Source organism: Oncorhynchus gorbuscha, linkage group LG14, assembly GCF_021184085.1.
Source record: "Oncorhynchus gorbuscha isolate QuinsamMale2020 ecotype Even-year linkage group LG14, OgorEven_v1.0, whole genome shotgun sequence".
In the NCBI taxonomy this organism is placed as follows: domain Eukaryota; kingdom Metazoa; phylum Chordata; class Actinopteri; order Salmoniformes; family Salmonidae; genus Oncorhynchus; species Oncorhynchus gorbuscha.
This window is the reverse complement of record NC_060186.1, coordinates 31,380,223-31,402,690: the sequence shown is the minus strand read 5'-3', so window position 1 is coordinate 31,402,690 and position 22,468 is coordinate 31,380,223. Positions and strand designations below refer to the sequence as shown.

At 45.5% G+C, this 22,468-nt stretch overlaps 1 protein-coding gene and 1 long non-coding RNA gene across 3 annotated transcripts in view; both read right to left on the bottom strand.

Moving 5' to 3' along the window:
* rap1gap2b (RAP1 GTPase activating protein 2b) overlaps window positions 1–3,929 on the bottom strand; it is a 91,518-nt gene extending 87,589 nt beyond the window's left edge. For both annotated transcript variants that reach the window (XM_046297773.1, XM_046297774.1), the window contains exons 1-2: window positions 3,626–3,929; window positions 1,316–1,351 (exon numbers count right to left, since the gene is read on the bottom strand). In XM_046297773.1, coding sequence (XP_046153729.1) covers window positions 1,316–1,351; window positions 3,626–3,669 — 80 coding nt within the window. In that variant the 5' untranslated portion in view covers window positions 3,670–3,929. The remainder of the gene's footprint in view (window positions 1–1,315; window positions 1,352–3,625) is intronic.
* A 6,911-nt stretch (window positions 3,930–10,840) lies between these two features.
* Window positions 10,841–14,628, bottom strand: LOC123995490. Its single transcript, XR_006831856.1, has 3 exons — window positions 14,514–14,628; window positions 13,955–14,421; window positions 10,841–11,201 (listed from the first exon to the last, which is right to left on the bottom strand). It is a non-coding gene; the product is annotated as an uncharacterized LOC123995490 (long non-coding RNA).
* Window positions 14,629–22,468: the final 7,840 nt, after the last annotated feature.

The window sequence follows — 22,468 nt, the reverse complement described above, 5'->3', positions numbered from 1 at the left end:
TCACCATTACAATAACAGTGGAGATTAGCATTTTATACCATACGCCCAAGACATGCTAACCTCTCACCATTACAATAACAGGGGAGGTTAGCATTTTATATCATACCCCCAAGACATGCTAACTAACCTCTCACCATTACAATAACAGGGGAGGTTAGCATTTTATACCATACCCCCAAGACATGCTAACTAACCTCTCACCATTACAATAACAGGGGAGGTTAGCATTTTATACCATACCCCCAAGACATGCTAACTACCCTCTCACCATTACAATAACAGGGGAGATTAGCATTTTGGGGAGGGTATGATGTGCGTCTGTAATTTTCTCACTCATTATTATTCACGATTCATTCAGGATCCTCCATAATCATGGTGGCATCCACATTCATGTCGAAGTGTTTATTTACAGTAAAAGTGACTCCAAAATGACACAATACATTGAAACACAACCAAAAGAAACAGCAAATGCAGCCAAAAGAAGAAAACAAATCACTGTATAACTCTATTATCTGTAAGACTGTGTGTGTGAGGTTGTGTGACTGACAAAGCCACAGAACGGTATGGCTGTGAGTCTCACCTTTGCACAGAGGGGTCATATCACTGTTTAGACGCTACAGACAGAAGTTGGCAGATCGGCTGTGGCGACTTCAGACGAGTACCAAGACAGTTTGTGGGGGTCATAGAGCAAACAAAGAACGCCATCGTGTTCGTGAGAGTCATATCTTTCCACAAATGGTTCATAATAGTTTGGACGCTACTTACGATTTTGTGAGAAGGCCGATTTTCGGGATGTTTAATGGTCTGACAAACACCGCTCTAGCTCTGTCACCTTTCACTGCCGATGTGGCGACATCGGCGGATGCGGTGGATTGAGACACATCAATGCAAAAATAAGCAGATATCTCTAGCTTAAACTGAGCCATTTGTATGGGGATTTTTTGTATTATGCTAATTAGGACATCCACCTTAGGGGGTTAAGTGGTCAGATGTCATATAAAAATTGGCTTCCACATACAAAAACACCACTACTGGTTACTACAGCCCTCAGTAATGTACCACACAGAGAGGGTACCTACCCAATGGTGCTCGCACACACACACACACACACACACACACACACACACACACACACACACACACACACACACACACACACACACACACACACACACACACACACACACACACACACACACACACACACACACACACACACACACACACACACGTGGACGTGAATGCCCTTCCTTCCAGCAAACCCAATTTTATGAACAATTTTTGTGTATACATTTTGAATGTGGGTACTACTCACCGTGCTCTGAGTGCACTGACCGTACTCTTATCAATCCTGAAAAGAGAGATAGAAGGGAGAGAGGGATAGAGAAAACATGTCCAGTTAACTTGTCATGTAGCTATGACAACAGGGGCACACGACCCCATTCACCCTCACTGGTGAAGCACTTCCTTCCTCCACATCCTGGCTCCAGAGATGTCCCTCACACGGACACACACACACACACACACACACACACACACACACACACACACACACACACACACACACACACACACACACACACACACACACACACACACACACACACACACACACACACACACACACACACACACACACACACACACACACACACACACACACACACACACACACGTGTAAGTATGAACGCTTGCACATGGACACACACACGCGCGCATTCTGACTCACACACACACACATATACACACACAAACACACACAGACACACACACACACAACCAAAATTACATTAATCGCCATGGCATAATCGGCATGTTGTTAATTCTCTGCCTTCATACCTTCTTTCTCTCCTTCTCTTCCTGTCCTCCCTCTCTCTATCTCAGTGTTTGAGTGTTTTGTCTGTCATATATATGTATGTTATCGCCGTAGGAAGGGTCTTTACTACACTGAATTACACACTAATGGCTGACAAGCTGTCATCACATAGCTCTGCTGTTGTGACACACACACACAAACACACACTCTATTTCTCTCTCTCTGTGGGACACTAGATCACACTTTAACACACCCTTCCTGTGCTGGAACCCCTCCCAGTACTGCCTTAAACCACACACACATACGCACACACACACAGTTATCAAGACAACGATCAGTAAAACAGTGACTAGTGCATGCCATTGCATATTTTCCATCCCAAAGTGTTTTGTTGGTAAACAATCACACATACACACACACACACAAATGCACACACACACACACATAGGTAATCTTTTGTGAACACGTTTTTCCATCATGAGAAGTCAATCTGTCTGTCAATGTTCTATTTTCAGTTTGCATTTTCAAACTAACTCAGACTCACAGTAACCATTAACCCTGATGTGTCACTGTGTTTTATAGAGATAATGAAGGAGTAAGGGAGGGAGATGGAAGAAGTGAGAGGTGAGGAGTGTAGCAGAGGGGAAGACAAGAGGGAGACAGAGACAGAGATAGGAGAGAAGGAGAGAAAAGGAGAGAGGGTGCAGGAAGAGAGTAGCAGAGGGAGCAGTAAATGTTGAAAGCTTCATATGATGAGTCTGAAACCTCTGTTCGCACGGGTCATAAATAAAACATTTAGTGCTGCTACACAGTACACACACACACACACACTACAGCTCCACCAATATGTTAAAATCAGTCACAGAACACACACACACCTCAACTGACTTAGCACACAGTGAAACAAAGCATGCTGAATAGCTGATAAATGGGTGGAGAAAGGAAGAGAATGAAGGTGAAAGAGAGGAAGAAAGGAAAGGAGAGAAACAGATGAGAGAAGGGAGGGAATAGTAATGCTAATATCCACTCTTCCCTCCTTCCCCAAAAAGTATTTCCTTCATTATTCGACACTGTCTCACTATTACCTCTCACACACTCAGAGAGATGGATGGAGATGGAGAAAGAGAGCTAAAGAGAGAGAGAAAGAGAAAGATGGAGAGCTGGAGAAAGAGAGGGAAAGGGAGGGAGATGGAGAGCTAGAGAAATGGAGAGAGGAAAATTGAGTATGAAATTGAATGGTTGAATAGAGGCTTGTGTAAGTCTTGCAACTTCTCTAACCACACACACGTACGTGCGCACGCACCCACACACACACACGGACAGACGCACAGACACACACAGGCCTCTTGTGTATTCTGGGCACAGGTTAGATTTGACAGGCCTTATGCCGAGCTGAGATTCAGTGAGGTAAAGAGCTCTGAATCACTCAGAGAGAGAGAGAAAAATAGGAGAGAAATATGCTGTCTCATACCTGCAAGAAGGCAAAGAAAGGGGATATTTAGGGGATAAACAAATACCCTGGCTGTATCATAGAGGGATAGAGATAGTTATCATCCCGTTACTCTGCTACTATTGGTCTGTCTTACCACTTACCTGGTTTAGCAGTCACAAACTAGTCCAACTACAAACTAGCAAGGATCCCTGCCATAGACAATCAACTGTCATAACATAGCTAACACCCCCCCAAACAATACAACAAACTACTTACAATCACAATCACATAAACACGCCATATCAAACTGAGCCATATGCAAAGTCGCATACACAACACACACTTTATCTCTGTCACACACACACACAAACACTTACCATCCAAACCCTCCGAAGGACACACTCCTCTTCCTCCTTAGCATGGTGTTTACGTCTCTTTCTCTCTCTCTGGGAGTCTGTGTCTGCTTCTCTTGAAATTCTTAGTCTTACAACAATCTCTCTCTCTCTCTCTACCACCACTACGTGTCGTCTGCCTCCAGCCTTCTATCTATTCAGTTAGCGCTTTAGCCTTTTTACCATGCCCTCACTGTTTTTCTCTCTCACTCCCTGGTTCCCTCTCTCTCGTTCACTCTCTCACACAGTATGAGCTTAACACCTGCCTAGTCTCTCCCTCCACTGCACTGCTTCCCTCCCTCACCACCCGCTAGGCTGGAACGAGTGAATGAGAGAGATAGGGCGATAGTGTGAGAGAGAGTGAGAGGGAGGTTGGGAGGGGTGGAGGGAGGGAGTGGACAGGGAGGAAGGGAGGTGGTGTTTGTGTATTTCTCTACCTCTATTCTTTGACTCAGAGAGACAGACTGACAAGGCAAAAAAAAAAGTGGCATTGATGTCAAAATAATAGACCATGTTAATACGAGTACCTCAGTGTCTGAAATGGAGTGAAGAAGGTAATTTGAAAATATTTGTGTTCATATTCTAGAGGTGGAATATTCTAGAAGAGCTGCCGGGACTAGAGATATTCTAAAGAAAGCAGATTGCTAGATCATCTTTTCATGGGTACTCAGGCAATAGAAAATTAGAATTGCTGCATCAGCCTAATTCAAACGCTGGACTGGAGTGCTTTCTTTATGGAGTCATTTATGTTTGAAACATCTCTTGGTTAAATGTCAATGAGAGAGTTCTATTTACCTGAGCTGCAGTGCACTGATCTATGGCCTGTGACGTGAACGGACAAAAGCGGTGAGGGAGGAGCGCCCTTCTCAATCCGAACAGTAATCTGCGCCGATGTTGTCAAAAAGGCAGCATAAAATACATTGAATTTTCTAACTATATTGACAAAAATACACTTCCGTTCAAAAGTTGAGTCACTTAGAAATGTCCATTATAATATCATCAAATTGATCAGAAGTACAGTGTAGACATTGTTAATGTTGTAAATGACTATTGTAGCTGGAAACAGATTTTTAATGGAATATCTACATAGGTGTACAGAGGCCCATTATCAGCAACCATCACTCCTGTCACGCTCGTGAAAATGGACGGACCAAGGTGACTGGATTAGCGTGATTAGAGTTCCATATATTTTATTCAAGTGAAACTTCTACAAAACAATAAACCAGCAATGAACTGTGAAAGTAGTGGTGCTACATGCACCTACACAAAACAATATCCAACAAATGCAGGTGGGAACAGGGACACCTTGATCCCCAATTAGAGACAACGAACATCAGCTGCCTCTAATTGGGAACCATACTAAGAACACCAACATATAAATGAAAAGACTAGAACACCCCTAGTCACGCCCTGACCTACAACACCATAGAGAGGCTTTGGTTCTTTGGTTCCTTTGGCGCAGAGGAAGGCTCCTGCTAAGGAGCGGGACTGGACGCCGTGCCTGGACTGGGCACCGGCGCAGAGGAAGGCTCCTGCCATGGAGACGGCACAGGACATAACGAGCTGGGGAGGTGCACTGGTGGCCTGGTGCGTGGAGCCGGTACAGATGGCACCGGACTGATGACACGCTCTTCAGCACGCCTGCACTGTAGCCTACTCCTCGCCTCCACCTCTCTCCGGTGTCCCTCATTGAATTCCTCCACCGTCTGCCATTTGGGCTCTGGCACTGCCCACTGCTCAGTCGACCACCCCATGTGCCCCCCTCCCAAAGAATTCTTGGGGTTTCTGTGGCTGCGGCCCCCGGCGTCGTCGCTGTCCTTCCTGATCTTTCTGCGACTCCTGCCAAGGAAGGGTCTCGCATCCACTCCTGATCTCTTCCCAGGGCCAACTCACCTTCTCCTCCCAAGCACGCTGCTTGGTCTTTGATTGGTGGGATATTCTGTCACGCTCGTGAAATGGACAGACCAAGGCGCAGCGTGATTAGAGTTCCATATCTTTTATTCAAGTGAAACTTCTACAAAACGATAAACCAACAACGAACCATGAAAGTAGTGCTGCTACATGCACATACACAAAACAATATTCCACAAATGCAGGTGGGAACAGGGACAACTTAAGTATGATCCCCAATGAGAGACAACGAACATCAGCTACCTCTAATTGGGAACCATACTAAGAGCACCAACATAGAAGACTAGAACACTCCCGAGTCACATTCTGACCTACAACACCATAGAGAACCAAGGGCTGTGTTCTAATGGCACGTTGCCAAGTTTAACATTTTAAAAGGCTAATTGATCATTAGAAAATCCTTTTGAAATTTACATTTACATTACATTTAAGTCATTTAGCAGACGCTCTTATCCAGAGCGACTTACAAATTGGTGCATTCACCTTATGACATCCAGTGGAACAACCACTTTACAATAGTGCATCTAAATATTTTAAGGGGGGGGGGGGTGAGAAGGATTACTTTATCCTATCCTAGGTATTCCTTAAAGAGGTGGGGTTTCAGGTGTCTCCGGAAGGTGGTGATTGACTCCGCTGTCCTGGCGTCGTGAGGGAGTTTGTTCCACCATTGGGGAGCCAGAGCAGCGAACAGTTTTGACTGAGCTGAGCGGGAACTGTACTTCCTCAGTGGTAGGGAGGCGAGCAGGCCAGAGGTGGATGAACGCAGTGCCCTTATTTGGGTGTAGGGCCTGATCAGAGCCTGGAGGTACTGAGGTGCCGTTCCCCTCACAGCTCCGTAGGCAAGCACCATGGTCTTGTAGCGGATGCGAGCTTCAACTGGAAGCCAGTGGAGAGAGCGGAGGAGCGGGGTGACGTGAGAGAACTTGGGAAGGTTGAACACTAGACGGGCTGCGGCGTTCTGGATGAGTTGTAGGGGTTTAATGGCACAGGCAGGGAGCCCAGCCAACAGCGAGTTGCAGTAATCCAGACGGGAGATGACAAGTGCCTGGATTAGGACCTGCGCCGCTTCCTGTGTGAGGCAGGGTCGTACTCTGCGGATGTTGTAGAGCATGAACCTACAGGAACGGGCCACCGCCTTGATGTTAGTTGAGAACGACAGTTTGTTGTCCAGGATCACGCCAAGGTTCTTAGCGCTCTGGGAGGAGGACACAATGGAGTTGTCAACCGTGATGGCGAGATCATGGAACGGGCAGTCCTTCCCCGGGAGGAAGAGCAGCTCCGTCTTGCCGAAGTTCAGCTTGAGGTGGTGATCCGTCATCCACACTGATATGTCTGCCAGACATGCAGAGATGCGATTCGCCACCTGGTCATCAGAAGGGGGAAAGGAGAAGATTAATTGTGTGTCGTCTGCATAGCAATGATAGGAGAGACCATGTGAGGTTATGACAGAGCCAAGTGACTTGGTGTATAGCGAGAATAGGAGAGGGCCTAGAACAGAGCCCTGGGGACACCAGTGGTGAGAGCGCGTGGTGAGGAGACAGATTCTCGCCACGCCACCTGGTAGGAGCGACCTGTCAGGTAGGACGCAATCCAAGCGTGGGCCGCGCCGGAGATGCCCAACTCGGAGAGGGTGGAGAGGAGGATCTGATGGTTCACAGTATCGAAGGCAGCCGATAGGTCTAGAAGGATGAGAGCAGAGGAGAGAGAGTTAGCTTTAGCGGTGCGGAGCGCCTCCGTGATACAGAGAAGAGCAGTCTCAGTTGAATGACTAGTCTTGAAACCTGACTGATTTGGATCAAGAAGGTCATTCTGAGAGAGATAGCGGGAGAGCTGACCAAGGACGGCACGTTCAAGAGTTTTGGAGAGAAAAGAAAGAAGGGATACTGGTCTGTAGTTGTTGACATCGGAGGGATCGAGTGTAGGTTTTTTCAGAAGGGGTGCAACTCTCGCTCTCTTGAAGACGGAAGGGACGTAGCCAGCGGTCAGGGATAAGTTGATGAGCGAGGTGAGGTAAGGGAGAAGGTCTCCGGAAATGGTCTGGAGAAGAGAGGAGGGGATAGGGTCGAGCGGGCAGGTTGTTGAGCGGCCGGCCGTCACAAGACGCGAGATTTCATCTGGAGAGAGAGGGGAGAAAGAGGTCAGAGCACAGGGTAGGGCAGTGTGAGCAGAACCAGCGGTGTTGTTTGACTTAGCAAACGAGGATCGGATGTCGTCGATCTTCTTTTCAAAATGGTTGACGAAGTCATCTGCAGAGAGGGAGGAGGGGGGAGGGGAGGAGGATTCAGGAGGGAGGAGAATGTGGCAAAGAGCTTCCTAGGGTTAGAGGCAGATGCTTGGAATTTAGAGTGGTAGAAAGTGGCTTTAGCAGCAGAGACAGAGGAGGAAAATGAAATGATGTTAGCACATCTGAAAACTGTTGTTCCAATTAAGAATCAATAAAACTGGCCTTCTTTAGACTAGTTGAGTATCTGGGGCATCAGCATTTGTGGGTTTGATTACAGGCTCAAAATGGCCAGAAACAAATAACTTTATTCTGAAACTTGTCAGTCTATTCTTGTTCTGAGAAAGTAAGGATATTCCATGTGAGAAATTCCCAAGAAATCTTGTACAACGCTGTGGACTACTACCTTCACAGAACAGCGCAAACTGGTTCTAACTAGAATATAAAGAGTGGGAGGCCCCAGTGCACAACTGAGCAAGAGGACAAGTACATTAGAGTGTCTAGTTTGAGAAACAGATGCCTTAGGGGGTTAAGTGGTCAGATGTCATATAAGAAATGGCTTCCATATAAAAAATACCACTACTGGTTACTACAGCCCTCAGTACACTGTACCACACAGAGAGGGTACCTACCCAATGGTGCTCTCTCTCTCTCTCTCTCTCTCTCTCTCTCTCTCTCTCTCTCTCTCTCTCTCTCTCTCTCTCTCTCGCTCTCGCTCGCTCTCTCTCTCTCTTTCAACTTGTGGATAAAATCTTTACATCCCTGAAATGAATAAGCTCTTGGCATCATTTTATATTTATCCAAAGCGTTTGACACGGTTGATCATAAAATAGTTTTTCATGATTATACTTAGAATTGTCGAAATAGTTATATGTTTATGTAAGAGAACAATGTGTTTTTGTGAACGGCTATGCATCTACCAGGGCCAAGATATCTTAAGGTGTGTCACAGGGTTCAATGTGCAAACTCCTTGTTGGAAAAGAATTCCAGGTGAAGCTGGTTGAGAGAATGCCAAGAGTGTGCAAAGGTGTCATCAAGGCAAGTATCTAAAATATGAATATATTTTGATTTGTTTAACAATTTTTGGTTACTACATGTTTCCATATATGTTATTTTATAGTTTTGATGTCTTCACTATTATTCTACATTGTAGAAAATAGTAAAAATAAAGAAAAAACCCTTGAATGAGTAGGTGTCTCCAAACTTTTCACTGGTATATATATTTGGTGATTACTGATCAATTAATTTATACATCTATATTTAGTAGATTTTTCTTATCTGTTTTAACAAACTTTTTAGATTTGTTTACTTTGTACTTTTGTGGTGTGGTGTGGTTTTCATATAAGCTTTCATATAAGGCTTCCAACCTTCACACAGTGCTTTCATTTGTTTTTATCTGTATGGTTGTCTATCACTTGTTTTCTTTGGTATAAATAAATAATGGCTTTGCGAAGTTGCTGGATATTGGCGGGAATTGTAACACGCTGTCGGACACGCTGATGAAGAGCATCCCAAACATGTTCAATGGGTGATAAGTCTGGTGAGTATGTAGGCTATGGAAGAACAGGGACATTTTCAGTTTCCGATAATTGTGTACAGATCCGTGCGACATGGGACCATGCATTATCTTGCTGAAATTTGATAAATGGCACGACAATGGGTCTCAGGATCTCGTCACGGTATCTCTGTGCATTCAAATGGCCATTGATAAAATGCAATTGTGTTAGTTGTCTGTAGTTTATGCCTGCCCATACCAGAACCCCACCACCACCACCACCATTGGGCACTCTGTTCACAACAATTGACATCAGCAAACCACAGTTGTGAGGCCGGTTGGACGCGGCTTATGGTAGAGAAATGAACATACTCTGGCAACAGCTCTGGTGGACATTCCTGCAGTCAGCATGCTAATTGCACGCTCCCTCAAATCTTGAGACATCTGTGGCATTGTGTTTTGTGACAAAACTGCACATTTTATAGTGGCCTTTATTTTCCCCAGCACAAGGTGCACCTGTGTAATGATCATGCTATTTATCAGCTTCTTGATATGCCACACCCGTCAGTTGGATGGATTATTCTATGCAAATGAGAAATGCTCACTAACAGGGATGTAAGCAAATTGTTGCACAACATTTTTGAGAAATACGCTTTTTGTGCATATGGAACATTTCTGGGGTCTTTTATTTCAGCTCATGAAACATGGGACCAACACTTTATAAAGGCAACACTACATCAAATCAAATCAAATTTATTTATATAGCCCTTCGTACGTCAGCTGATATCTCAAAGTGCTGTACAGAAACCCAGCCTAAAACCCCAAACAGCAAACAATGCAGGTGTAAAAGCACGGTGGCTAGGAAAAACTCCCTAGAAAGGCCAAAACCTAGGAAGAAACCTAGAGAGGAACCGGGCTATGTGGGGTGGCCAGTCCTCTTCTGGCTGTGCCGGGTAGAGATTATAACAGAACATGACCAAGATGTTCAAATGTTCATAAATGACCAGCATGGTCAAATAATAATAAGGCAGAACAGTTGAAACTGGAGCAGCAGCACAGTCAGGTGGACTGGGGACAGCAAGGAGCCATCATGTCAGGTAGTCCTGGGGCACGGTCCTAGGGCTCAGGTCCTCCGAGAGAGAGAAAGAAAGAGAGAATTAGAGAGAGCATATGTGGGGTGGCCAGTCCTCTTCCGGCTGTGCCGGGTGGAGATTATAACAGAACGTGGCCAAGATGTTCAAATGTTCATAAATGACCAGCATGGTTGAATAATAGTAAGGCAGAACAGTTGAAACTGGAGCAGGAGCATGGCCAGGTGGACTGGGGACAGCAAGGAGTCCTCATGTCAGGTAGTCCTGGGACATGGTCCTAGGGCCCAGGCCAGTTGAAACTGGAGCAGCAGCATGGCCAGGTGGACTGGGGACAGCAAGGAGTCATCATGTCAGGTAGTCCTGGGGCATGGTTCTAGGGCTCAGGTCCTCCGAGAGAGAGAAAGAAAGAGAGAAGGAGAGAATTAGAGAACGCACACTTAGATGTTGCCTTTATATTTTTTGTTTAGTTTTCATTGGGAAGGCAGATAAAGCGTTTTCAACAAAAACATTCAGTTTTGCATGTCAAAACACAGAATCCCACAGGGGTAACCCAGGCCTGTTATGCACTTGAGTGAGGACCCAAAAGCGGTATTCGAAAACAGAGTCCTTTAATGTAAACACAGGGAAGACATAGATCCTCTTCAGATGTAGATAATGGCAAAATAGACAACCCGCAGAGAGGGCGACAAATGAAACAAAAAGTCCTTCTGATAATTACAAAAGAGCCCGCTTCTTAGCAGCAGAGGAGAATAGCTGGGTAGCGGCGACAGGCTGCATGTCTCTCTGGGTAGGCGCGGGTCGTAGAGGAACAGTGGTACCTGATCTCACGTAGCATCAGATGAACTGGACACAGTACAAACGATAAGACAGTTAGCTGAGTACAGGATGCACTTGCCAGGCAGATTCCGACAGGACGGGGCGGGACAGGGATGAAGCAAACGAGATGATAGTTTGTATCTGGCATGAGAAACTCAAACGAGAATGTGACAAAGAAAGAAGCAGGAACAGAGAGAGAAATAGAGACCTAATCAGAGGGAAAAGGGAACAGGTGGGAAAAGGGTGAACGAGGTAGTTAGAGGAGATGAGGAACAGCTGGAGGAGGAGAGAAAGAGAAGGTAACCTAATACGACCAGCAGAGGGAGACAGAGTGAAGAGAAAGAACAGGAACAAGACATAATATGATAAGACATGACAAGGCCGGAAGGGTAACCCACAAGGGTAACCCAGGCCAGATAATCGAATCCCCTCAGTGAAAGGGCAGTGTCTATGCCACAGGTTAAGGATATGACATTGAAATGCCTATTTAATGTTCCATCTCACTGCACAATCTCACTGCACAATCCACTATCTCATCAGTCCATATCGGAAATGTATAAACCTGATATCAATTGTCGAAAGCATCTAGACATGATCTCCCCTTTCCTTTAGACTAGCATTTGGTTTTCAACAGCGGAGACCTGTAACCTTGCCGTCTATCGCATCGACCTTTGCAGCATCATTTTAATATTGAAATTCAGTCTCCACGGTTCCATTGATCATTAACGTTTCAGGACAAGACAGACAGCTTTTCTCAGCCAGTCAAAATCATGAATCAGCAGAATTTGTATGGATATATACAAAGAAATGTTTATGTAAAATCAGGTAAAACAAAACCAAATGCAGCTAGTTTGCTGATTTTTCTATCTTCAGTTTGAATTGATTGTGTTAGCTGTGTATTTGGCTAGCTCCTTGCGAGAGAGCAAATGTTCTATGCCATGCGAAATTGAGCATTAGTAGCTCATTGTTATGGGTGTATCGAAATCAATTTCACTAGAAAAATGCTGAAACAAATGCAAATGCAGCAACTTTGCTGTTATTCTGGCTGCACTGTTTGACGTGACTGTGTTGCCAGCCAGCATGGCAACGGAACGTTTATAAAGAAATGACTGGGTCGCGTCTATACTCTAGATATAGAACAAAAAACTTCACGACTGGGTCACATCTCTGGCAACCTAACCAATAGAATGAACGACCAGCAGGCTTTGGTAGCGACTATAGATTTGTGTCGGGACTATATCTCATGGAAGGATGAAATAGTATGAATAAATTCATCAAAATAAAGGTTTTAATGAAAATATGTCAATCATTATTTGAATATGTTGGCAACCCGTTGTATAAAAGTGATAATGCCGGTGTTTGGAGGTGTCAATATATCCTCCAAATACTGGCTTCTCTGGCATTATCACTTAAATAATATGAAAGTGTCAATCTGTTATGTTCCAAATGGCATCCTACTCCCTTTATAGTGCACTACTTTAGAAAAGGTTATAGTGCACAATGTTGGAAATAGGGTATTTCTCTGAGTCTCTAGGGGTTTAGCTCACCGGGGCAACAATTTCAGATTAACACATTTCCAGTTAGCCTACTTCATGGATCATCCCAGACATTCATCTTAACAGAGACATACACAGTGACATTGGCATTTCACTAATATGTCCTGTCAATATCACAATGCAAGTGTCTGTTTTGTCTCTGTCTATCTGCCTGTCTTCTGATGGTGTCACAGTAACACAGAGAGCGGTGGAGGAAGATAAAGATAACGGGAGAGAAAGAAAGATGGACCATATGGCCTGACATGGCATGCTGCTTCATCCTGTGCTGCCAAGCCAACTTCGGGAGAGAGAGAATAAGAGAAAGGACAGAGAAAGAGAATAACAGGAGGACAGAGGGCGATATTCAGAGAAAGGACAGAGAAAGAGAGTAACAGGAGGACAGAGGGTGATATTCAGAGCAGGGACAGAGAAAGAGAATAACAGGAGGACAGAGGGTGATATTCAGAGCAGGGACAGAGAAAGAGAATAACAGGAGGACAGAGGGTGATATTCAGAGCAGGGACAGAGAAAGAGAGTAACAGGAGGACAGAGGGTGATATTCAGAGAAAGGACAGAGAAAGAGAGTAACAGGAGGACAGAGGGTGATATTCAGAGCAGGGACAGAGAAAGAGAATAACAGGAGGACAGAAGGTGATATTCAGAGCAGGGACAGAGAAAGAGAATAACAGGAGGACAGAGGGTGATATTCAGAGCAGGGACAGAGAAAGAGAGTAACAGGAGGACAGAGGGTGATATTCAGAGAAAGGACAGAGAAAGAGAGTAACAGGAGGACAGAGGGTGATATTCAGAGCAGGGACAGAGAAAGAGAGTAACAGGAGGACAGAGGGTGATATTCAGAGAAAGGACAGAGAAAGAGAATAACAGGAGGACAGAGGGTGATATTCAGAGCAGGGACAGAGAAAGAGAATAACAGGAGGACAGAGGGTGATATTCAGAGAAAGGACAGAGAAAGAGAATAACAGGAGGACAGAGGGTGATATTCAGAGCAGGGACAGAGAAAGAGAGTAACAGGAGGACAGAGGGTGATATTCAGAGCAGGGTGTGACGTGGAGAGGTTGGACCAAGGTACAGAGAAGAGACCAGACGAGGAATGAGTGGTTAAGGATAAACATAATACTTTACTGAGAAATGGTAATGGAAGGATCACAGTAATACTGGGGAACCAACAAACACTAAGTCTAAACGCACGCACGGACGGATGGCAAAGGAAACCAGAAAACACACCTCTTTTAACATGGACATCATAATGAGTAATAGGACACAGCTGAGTGTCATTAATGTCTCTAGGACGGTCTCTGTTACCCTCTGGTGACAGGTGGAACCATGACAGTCTGAGCGTCCAAGGAGAGGTTGTCCTCTCGACAGGCCAGTTCCGTCTGGACCTCCTCACGCAGTCCTCTTGTGAATATCGCATGAAGCGCCGGCTCATTCCATCCACTTAATGCTGCAACTGTCCAAAAGGTGACCGCGTACTCAGCTGTAGTCTGGTCCTCCTGCTGTAGTCGGAGTAGGCGCTCACCCCTCTCTGCCCTCCGGTGGATGATCGAAGATACCTCTGAACAGAGCCATGAACCCCTCATACGAATCCAGCTCCTCCTCTCCCAGATGGCCGTGGCCCATTCCGACGACCGCCCAGTCAGCAGAGAAATAACCATGGCAACCTTGGAACTCTCGGTGGTTGGGGCTCCCATCTGGTGGGCAAAGTAGATGGAGCACTGTAGTAGGAAGCCACGGTATTTAGATGGGGTGCTGTCACATTTATCTGGGAGGGACAAACACTTACCTAAGCAGGTTGTTGAATGGGCTGGTGTGCTGGCTCGCTGGGTCGACTGGTGGTGGAGTATCCTCCTCTAGTTCAAGTCAACGCCTCTCAGGTATGTTCATCCCCAGGTGCGCCATCTGGTCATGGTGTTGACTAAGTAGGCATCCCTGTTCGTTGACCATCAGGGAGTTCTGATTTCCTGCTGTTTCCATTTGTTGAGGCAGTATTCTGTAACGTTTGATGCCAGGTAATGATTGATGCCAGGTGCTCATGATGACGGTTGCCAGGACCAGTGGTTAGTAAACTGGCGACTGTGAACGCCGGAGGGGAGAAGTAGGAGTAGACGTGACCAGACTGCTTTGACACCCGGGAGGCCCTGCCGTAATTTTCTTATATACCGTATTACTTTACTTGCATAAAAACTTTGATTGAAACATGTGAGAGTAAAGTCATACTGTATAAAAAAAGTAATGACAGCTGTGATGGAAACAGGAAGTTTCAGGAAATTATGACATGGTGTGTTGTCCTCCCACTACTTTTATTTTTTTAAATGTTTAATTTCACCTTCATTTAACCAGGTAGGCCAGTTGAGAACAAGTTCTCATTTGCAACTGCGACCTGGTCAAGATAAAGCATAGCAGTGTGAACAGACAACACAGAGTTACACATGGAGTAAACAATTAACAAGTCAATAACACAGTAGAAAAAAAGAAAAAAAAGCCTCTATATACATTGTGTGCAAAAGGCATGAGGAGGTAGGCGAATAATTACAATTTTGCAGATTAACACTGGAGTGATAAATGATCAGATGGTCAAGTACAGGTAGAGATATAGGTATGCAAAAGAGCAAAAGTTAAATAAATAAAAACAGTATGGGGATGAGGTAGGTAAATTGGGTGGGCTATTTACCAATAGACTATGTACAGCTGCAGCGATCGGTTAGCTGCTCAGATAGCAGATGTTTGAAGTTGGTGAGGGAGATAAATGTCTCCAACTTCAGCGATTTTTGCAATTCGTTCCCGTCACAGGCAGCAGAGAACTGGACCGAAAGGCGGCCAAATGAGGTGTCGGCTTTAGGGATGATCAGTGAGATACACCTGCTGGAGCGCGTGCTACGGGTGGGTGTTGCCATCGTGACCAGTGAACTGAGATAAGGCGGAGCTTTACCTAGCATGGACTTGTAGATGACCTGGAGCCAGTGGGTCTGGCGACAAATATGTAGCGAGGGCCAGCCGACTAGAGCATACAGGTCGCAGTGGTGGGTGGTATAAGGTGCTTTAGTGACACAACGGATGGCACTGTGATAAACTGCATCCAGTTTGCTGAGTAGAGTGTTGGAAGCTATTTTGTAGATGACATCGCCGAAGTGGAGGATCGGTAGGATAGTCAGTTTTACTAGGGTAAGTTTGGCGGCGTGAGTGAAGGAGGCTTTGTTGCGACCAATAGTCTGATTGGCCCGTTCTGCTTGACCGTTAGACTGGGGATGAAAACCGGAAGAGAGACTGACGGAAGCCCCAATCAAACGACAAAACTCCCTCCAAAACTGAGACGTGAATTGCGGACCCCTGTCCGAAACGGCGTCTGACGGAAGACCATGAATTCTGAACACATTCTCAATGATGATTTGTGCCGTCTCTTTAGCGGAAGGAAGCTTAGCGAGGGGAATAAAATGAGCCGCCTTAGAGAACCTATCGACAACCGTTAGAATAATAGTCTTCCCCGCTGACGAAGGCAGACCGGTAATAAAGTCTAAGGCGATGTGAGACCATGGTCGAGAGGGAATGGAAAGCGGTCTGAGACGACCGGCAGGAGGAGAGTTACCTGACTTAGTCTGCGCGCAGTCCGAACAAGCAGCCACGAAACGGCGCGTGTCACGCTCCTGAGTAGGCCACCAAAAACGCTGGCGAATAGAAGCAAGCGTACCCCGAACGCCGGGGTGGCCAGCTAACTTGGCTGAGTGAGCCCACTGAAGAACGGCCAGACGAGTAGAAACGGGAACGAAAAGAAGGTTCCTAGGACAAGCGCGCGGCGACGGAGTGTGAGTGAGTGCTTGCTTTACCTGTCTCTCAATTCCCCAGACAGTCAACCCGACAACACGCCCCTCAGGGAGAATCCCCTCGGGGTCGGTAGAGGCTACAGAAGAACTGAAGAGACGGGATAAAGCATCAGGCTTAGTGTTCTTAGTGCCCGGACGATAAGAAATAATGAACTCGTAACGAGCGAAAAACAACGCCCAACGAGCCTGACGCGCATTGAGTCGTTTGGCAGAAGGGATGTACTCAAGGTTCTTATGGTCAGTCCAAACGACAAAAGGAACGGTCGCCCCCTCCAACCACTGTCGCCATTCGCCTAGGGCTAAGCGGATGGCGAGCAGTTCGCGGTTTCCCACATCATAGTTACGTTCCGACGGCGACAGGCGATGAGAAAAATACGCGCAAGGGTGGACCTTATCGTCAGAATGGGAGCGCTGGGACAGAATGGCTCCCACGCCCACCTCTGACGCGTCAACCTCGACAATGAATTGTTTAGTGACGTCAGGAGTAACAAGGATAGGAGCGGATGTAAAACGCTTCTTGAGAAGATCAAAAGCTCCCTGGGCGGAAACGGACCACTTAAAGCACGTCTTGACATACCTTAAGGGAAGATTTCGGCAGTACCTGTATGGTTAGTGAGAAAGTCCATATTGCAAATGTACGGTCCCTTACTAGACGTCCGAAATCGTTTGTAAAATTCGCGGACGGCGTCGGGCCGAGCGGCAGGGCCGGACCTACCGGGAAGTCATCAAATGAACTTTGTCGGACATTCGGTTTCCGTTTTACAAAAATAATAAGATTTAGGTCATTTTTCCGATGTCCCGGAAATTCCCACAAGAGGGCATAAGCAATCATATTGCTATTGGACAAAACATCACGATTCACGACGGGGCCTTATCTCGAAAACTGAAAATATTTAGAAGCCGAAACTCGGTGAGCGTAGGGGCGGCATAATGGGCAGTTGGCCCCGAACAAGATGGCGTCTAGGCCTCAAGGGTTTTTGAGTTATGGCCATTTATCTGGGATTAAAGGTCCAAAATGAAAATAGAGAAATTATTTTTCCACTTCACGTCAAAGTCAAGGAGCCTCCGGTGTCAATAAAAAAAGAACCAGCCATTTATCTTTCGTCATTTAAGAGAAATCGTACAACGACACCTTGGTGATGTTCACGGATAGGTGTTTTTTTTTTCAACGGTTACAGATCCAGTTGCAGGGTGTTCTTACGAATCTTTTTAAAGTGTGCTGCGGAGCTCTGCGAGATTTCTGTGATTTTCTATGATTTTCTGAAATAACACACACTCACTAAACCCTCCGTAAATAACTCAGTTCTTAACGTAAAGACTTAAAACTCAGGATTCTGTAAAGGCATACCCCAATCATGATATGAGTTTATTTATAGCTTCCTGTGCCAACCGGAAGTGCCTTTAATGGTGTCACAGTGGCAGTTTCCATGGGTTAAAAAGGTCAGATCTTTTCAAAACTTCATATGTGTGACTAGGTAACCATCATGAACTGTAAATCAGTCATTTCTCCCAACAGATGTCAAAGAAAATCTCTCACACGCACACACAGCAAGGATGGAGTGAAAAGTGCGGTTCTCAAAGACACAGAGAGCAGGCAATGGCATAAACATAATAATCTCTAGGCCGTGCCGAGTTCAACGAGATATCCCGCTTGACCGTAGCTCGCTCGGTCTAAGCGCAGCGACCATTAGAAAAGTAGGCCCAAAATGAAGCCTGCCCCACAACGTCATTTGCTTTTGGGTGACAGTGAGAGAACCGTTAGGGTGAGAAGCACAATTCGACCTCAGGTACGTTCCTAAGGTCCTTCCGATCCGTGCAAGCCTAACGTTGACCGTGTGGCATTAACCCTTAATAGTTAAAAGAAGGTGTTTACTTCAAAGAGTTTGCATTGACTTCTCTCCCCATAGGAATACATTGCCTTTACCCCTAAATTCAACCTGAAGTCTATATGGGTTATGAAAGCCGTATGAACCTGTCTTTGGTAACAGTCCATCAGGCCAGTATGAGGTCTACCTGTGTTGATTCTAAGCTTCCTGGACCAACCGGAAGTGCTTAAAATCACCCTAAAAGTGTTTTTCCATTACCTGCCTGCAGTTTGATAGACATAGTGCATTCAACCCTGTGTAAATCAGTCAATTCTTAACGTAAGGACTTAAAACTCAGGATTCTGTAAAAGCATAGCCCAGTGAGGACATGTGTTGACTTATAGCTTCCTGTGCCAACCGGAAGTGCCTTAATTGGTGTCTCAGGGGCTGTTTCGAGGGGTTAAAAAAGTCAGATCTGTCCAAAACTTCATATGTGTGATTAGGCAACCCCCATGAACTGTAAATCAGTCATTTTTCCCATAAAATTTCAAAGGAAAACTAAATCACACAGACACACAACTTGGAAGGAGGGACGTATTGGGGTTTGTAGAGACAGACAGTGCCTCCAATAGTTAGCTTTGTTCGAGCTAAAAAAGAACCGTCAGACCTAGAGTTCCGAAACTTTAGAAACCTGTTCTAGACCTCGGGTCGATAGTGCGTGGTGAGTTAGGTGGCTCTAGAAGGTTCTCGTACCGAGAAATAGCCTCGTACATTTGCAATGACTTCAATTCATTTTGACCATTACAAAAATGGCGACATTTAGAAAAGTCTCAGAGACACAAGACTAGGTGCATTGAAAGCGGCTCGGCCCATAGAGACGGACCCCAACGTTTCGGTCCGATAGCTCATTCAAGGACCCCATAGCAAGGCAGGGAAAAAAGTGGATTTTCAGCACCAATTAGGGTTTTACTCGGGCACCGAAGGACCTATCGAGCCGAAACTCGGGATTCGGGGTCGCCTCACATAGGCCTTCACATAATGTCCGACCTGGACCCGCAGCTAGAACGTAACTATGTGTTTTACGTTTTTATTATGTTTTAAACTAAAGGCGCTGTGAATTATGGGCCTGCTCTGACATATATGATAGTTGGCTTCTAAATGAGTTGGAAAAAGTGGGTTTGGTGTCAATTGGTATCAGTTTGGTGTCAAAATGACATCTAATTGACTGATGGACACTGACTTGCTAGTTGACTTTTGTACATTTGCAATATGTTTAAACGGAGAGGGACCATCACCAAAATGGCATTCTGAAATCAACACAAAAAATGGCATCACCATAGTCTCCAGACTGTGCCGAGTTCAACGAGACGCCCCGCTTGACCGTAGCTCGCTCTGAGTGCAGTGACCTTGAAAAAAAGCAGAACCAAAATGAAGCCTGGCCCTCAATGTCATTTGCTTTTGGGTGACAGTGAGAGAACCGTTAGGGTGAGAAGCACAATTCGACCTCGGGTACGTTCCTAAGGTCCTCCCGATCCGTGCAAGCCTAACCTTGACCCTGTGGCATTAACCCTTAACAGTTAAAAGAAGGTGTTTACATCAAAGAGTTTGCATTGACTTCTCTCCCCATAGGAATACATTGCCTGCACCTCTAAATTCAACCTGAAGCCTATGTGGGTTATGAATGCCTTATGAACCTGTCTTTTATAACAGTCCATCAGACCACTATGAGGTCTACCTGTGTCGATTCTAAGCTTCCTGGAGCAACCGGAAGTGGTTAGATTGACCCAAAAGGAGTTTTGATGTACATAACCTTCAAAGGTGAAAATGACTGCATTCAACACTGTGCAGATCATAGATCAGTCAATTCTTAACTTAAAGACTTAAAACTCAGGATTCCGTAAGTGTTTATGTCAATCAAGACATGTGTTTACTTATAGCTTCCTGTGCCAACCGGAAGTGCCTTTAATTGGGTCACACTGTCTGTTTTGAAGGGTTAGAAAAGTCACATCTCTCCAAAACTTCATATGTGTGACTAGGTAACCCTCCTAAACTGTAAATCAGTCATTTCTCCCAGCAGATGTCAAAGAAAAGCTCTCACACGCACACACAGCAAGGATGGAGTGAAAAAGTGCAGTTCTTGTTATGCAGGTGAATGAGGACCCAAAAGCGACTTGGCGAAAACAGAGTTTTTAATCCAGTAAGAAACTTTACAAAACAAAAAGCATAATACTACTCGTAAAGACGAGAACAGACTGGAGACTTGATCGAGAACTGCAGGTTGCCTCGGGAAGGCACTTGAACCTAGCAGACTCAGACACCTGCTCACCACGCAGCATCTGAGGGAAACACGACACGACAGGGCAAAACATAGACACAGCACGGTGAATTATAGATGAGGATCCGACGGGGCAGGAACGGAAAACAAGGAGAGAAATAGGGACTCTAATCAGGGAAAAGGATCGGGAACAGGTGTGGGAAGACTAAATGATTGATTAGGGGAATAGGAACAGCTGGGAGCAGGAACGGAACGATAGAGAGAAGAGAGAGCGAGAGAGTGAGAGAGGGAGGGGGAGAGAGAGGGATAGAAAGAGGGAAAGAACCTAATAAGACCAGCAGAGGGAAACGAATAGAAGGGGAAGCACAGGGACAAGACATGATAATTAATGACAAAACATGACAGTTCTCAAAGACACAGAGAGCAGGCAATGGCATAACCATAATGTCTAGGCCGTGCCGAGTTCAACGAGATATCCCGCTTGACCGTAGCTCGCTCGGTCAGAGCGCAGCGACCATTAGAAAAGTAGGCCCAAAATGAAGCCTGCCCCACAACGTCATTTGCTTTTGGGTGACAGTGAGAGAACCGTTAGGGTGAGAAGCACAATTCGACCTCAGGTACGTTCCTAAGGTCCTTCCGATCCGTGCAAGCCTAACGTTGACCGTGTGGCATTAACCCTTAATAGTTAAAAGAAGGTGTTTACTTCAAAGAGTTTGCATTGACTTCTCTCCCCATAGGAATACATTGCCTTTACCCCTAAATTCAACCTGAAGTCTATATGGGTTATGAATGCCTTATGAACCTGTCTTCTATGACAGTCCATCAGACCACTATGAGGTCTACCTGTGTCGATTCTAAGCTTCCTGGAGCAACCGGAAGTGGTTAGATTGACCCAAAAGGTGTTTTGATGTACATAACCTTCAAAGGTGAAAATGACTACATTCAACCCTGTGTAGATCGTAGATCAGTCAATTCTTAACTTAAAGACTTAAAACTCAGGATTCTGTAAGTTTCTATGTCAGTCAAGACATGGGTTTACTTATAGCTTCCTGTGCCAACCGGAAGTGCCTTTAATGATGTCACAGTTGCAGTTTCCAAGGGTTAAAAAGGTCAGATCTTTTCAAAACTTCATATGTGTGACTAGGTAACCCTCATGAACTGTAAATCAGTCATTTCTCCCAACAGATGTCAAAGAAAAGCTCTCACACGCACACACAGCAAGGCTGGAGTGAAAAAGTGCGGTTCTCAAAGACACAGAGAGCAGGCAATGACATAAACATAATCTCTAGGCCGTGCCGAGTTCAACGAGATATCCCGCTTGACCGTAGCTCGCTCGGTCTGAGCGCAGCGACCATTAGAAAAGTAGGCCCAAAATGAAGCCTGCCCCACAACGTCATTTGCTTTTGGGTGACAGTGAGAGAACCGTTAGGGTGAGAAGCACAATTCGACCTCAGGTACGTTCCTAAGGTCCTCCTGATCCGTGCAAGCCTAACCTCGACCGTGTGGCGTTAACCCTTAATAGTTAAAATAAGGTGTTTACTTCAAAGAGTTTGCATTGACTTCTCTCCCCATCGGAATACATTGCCTGCACCCCTAAATTTAACCGGAAGTCTATATGGGTTATGAATGCCGTATGAACCTGTCTTTGATGACAGTCCATCAGGCTAGTATGAGGTCTACCTGTGTTGATTCTAAGCTTCCTGGACCAACCGGAAGTGCTTAAAATCACCCTAAAAGTGTTTTTCCATTACCTGCCTGCAGTTTGATAGACATAGTGCATTCAACCCTGTGTAAATCAGTCAATTCTTAACATAAGGACTTAAAACTCAGGATTCTGTAA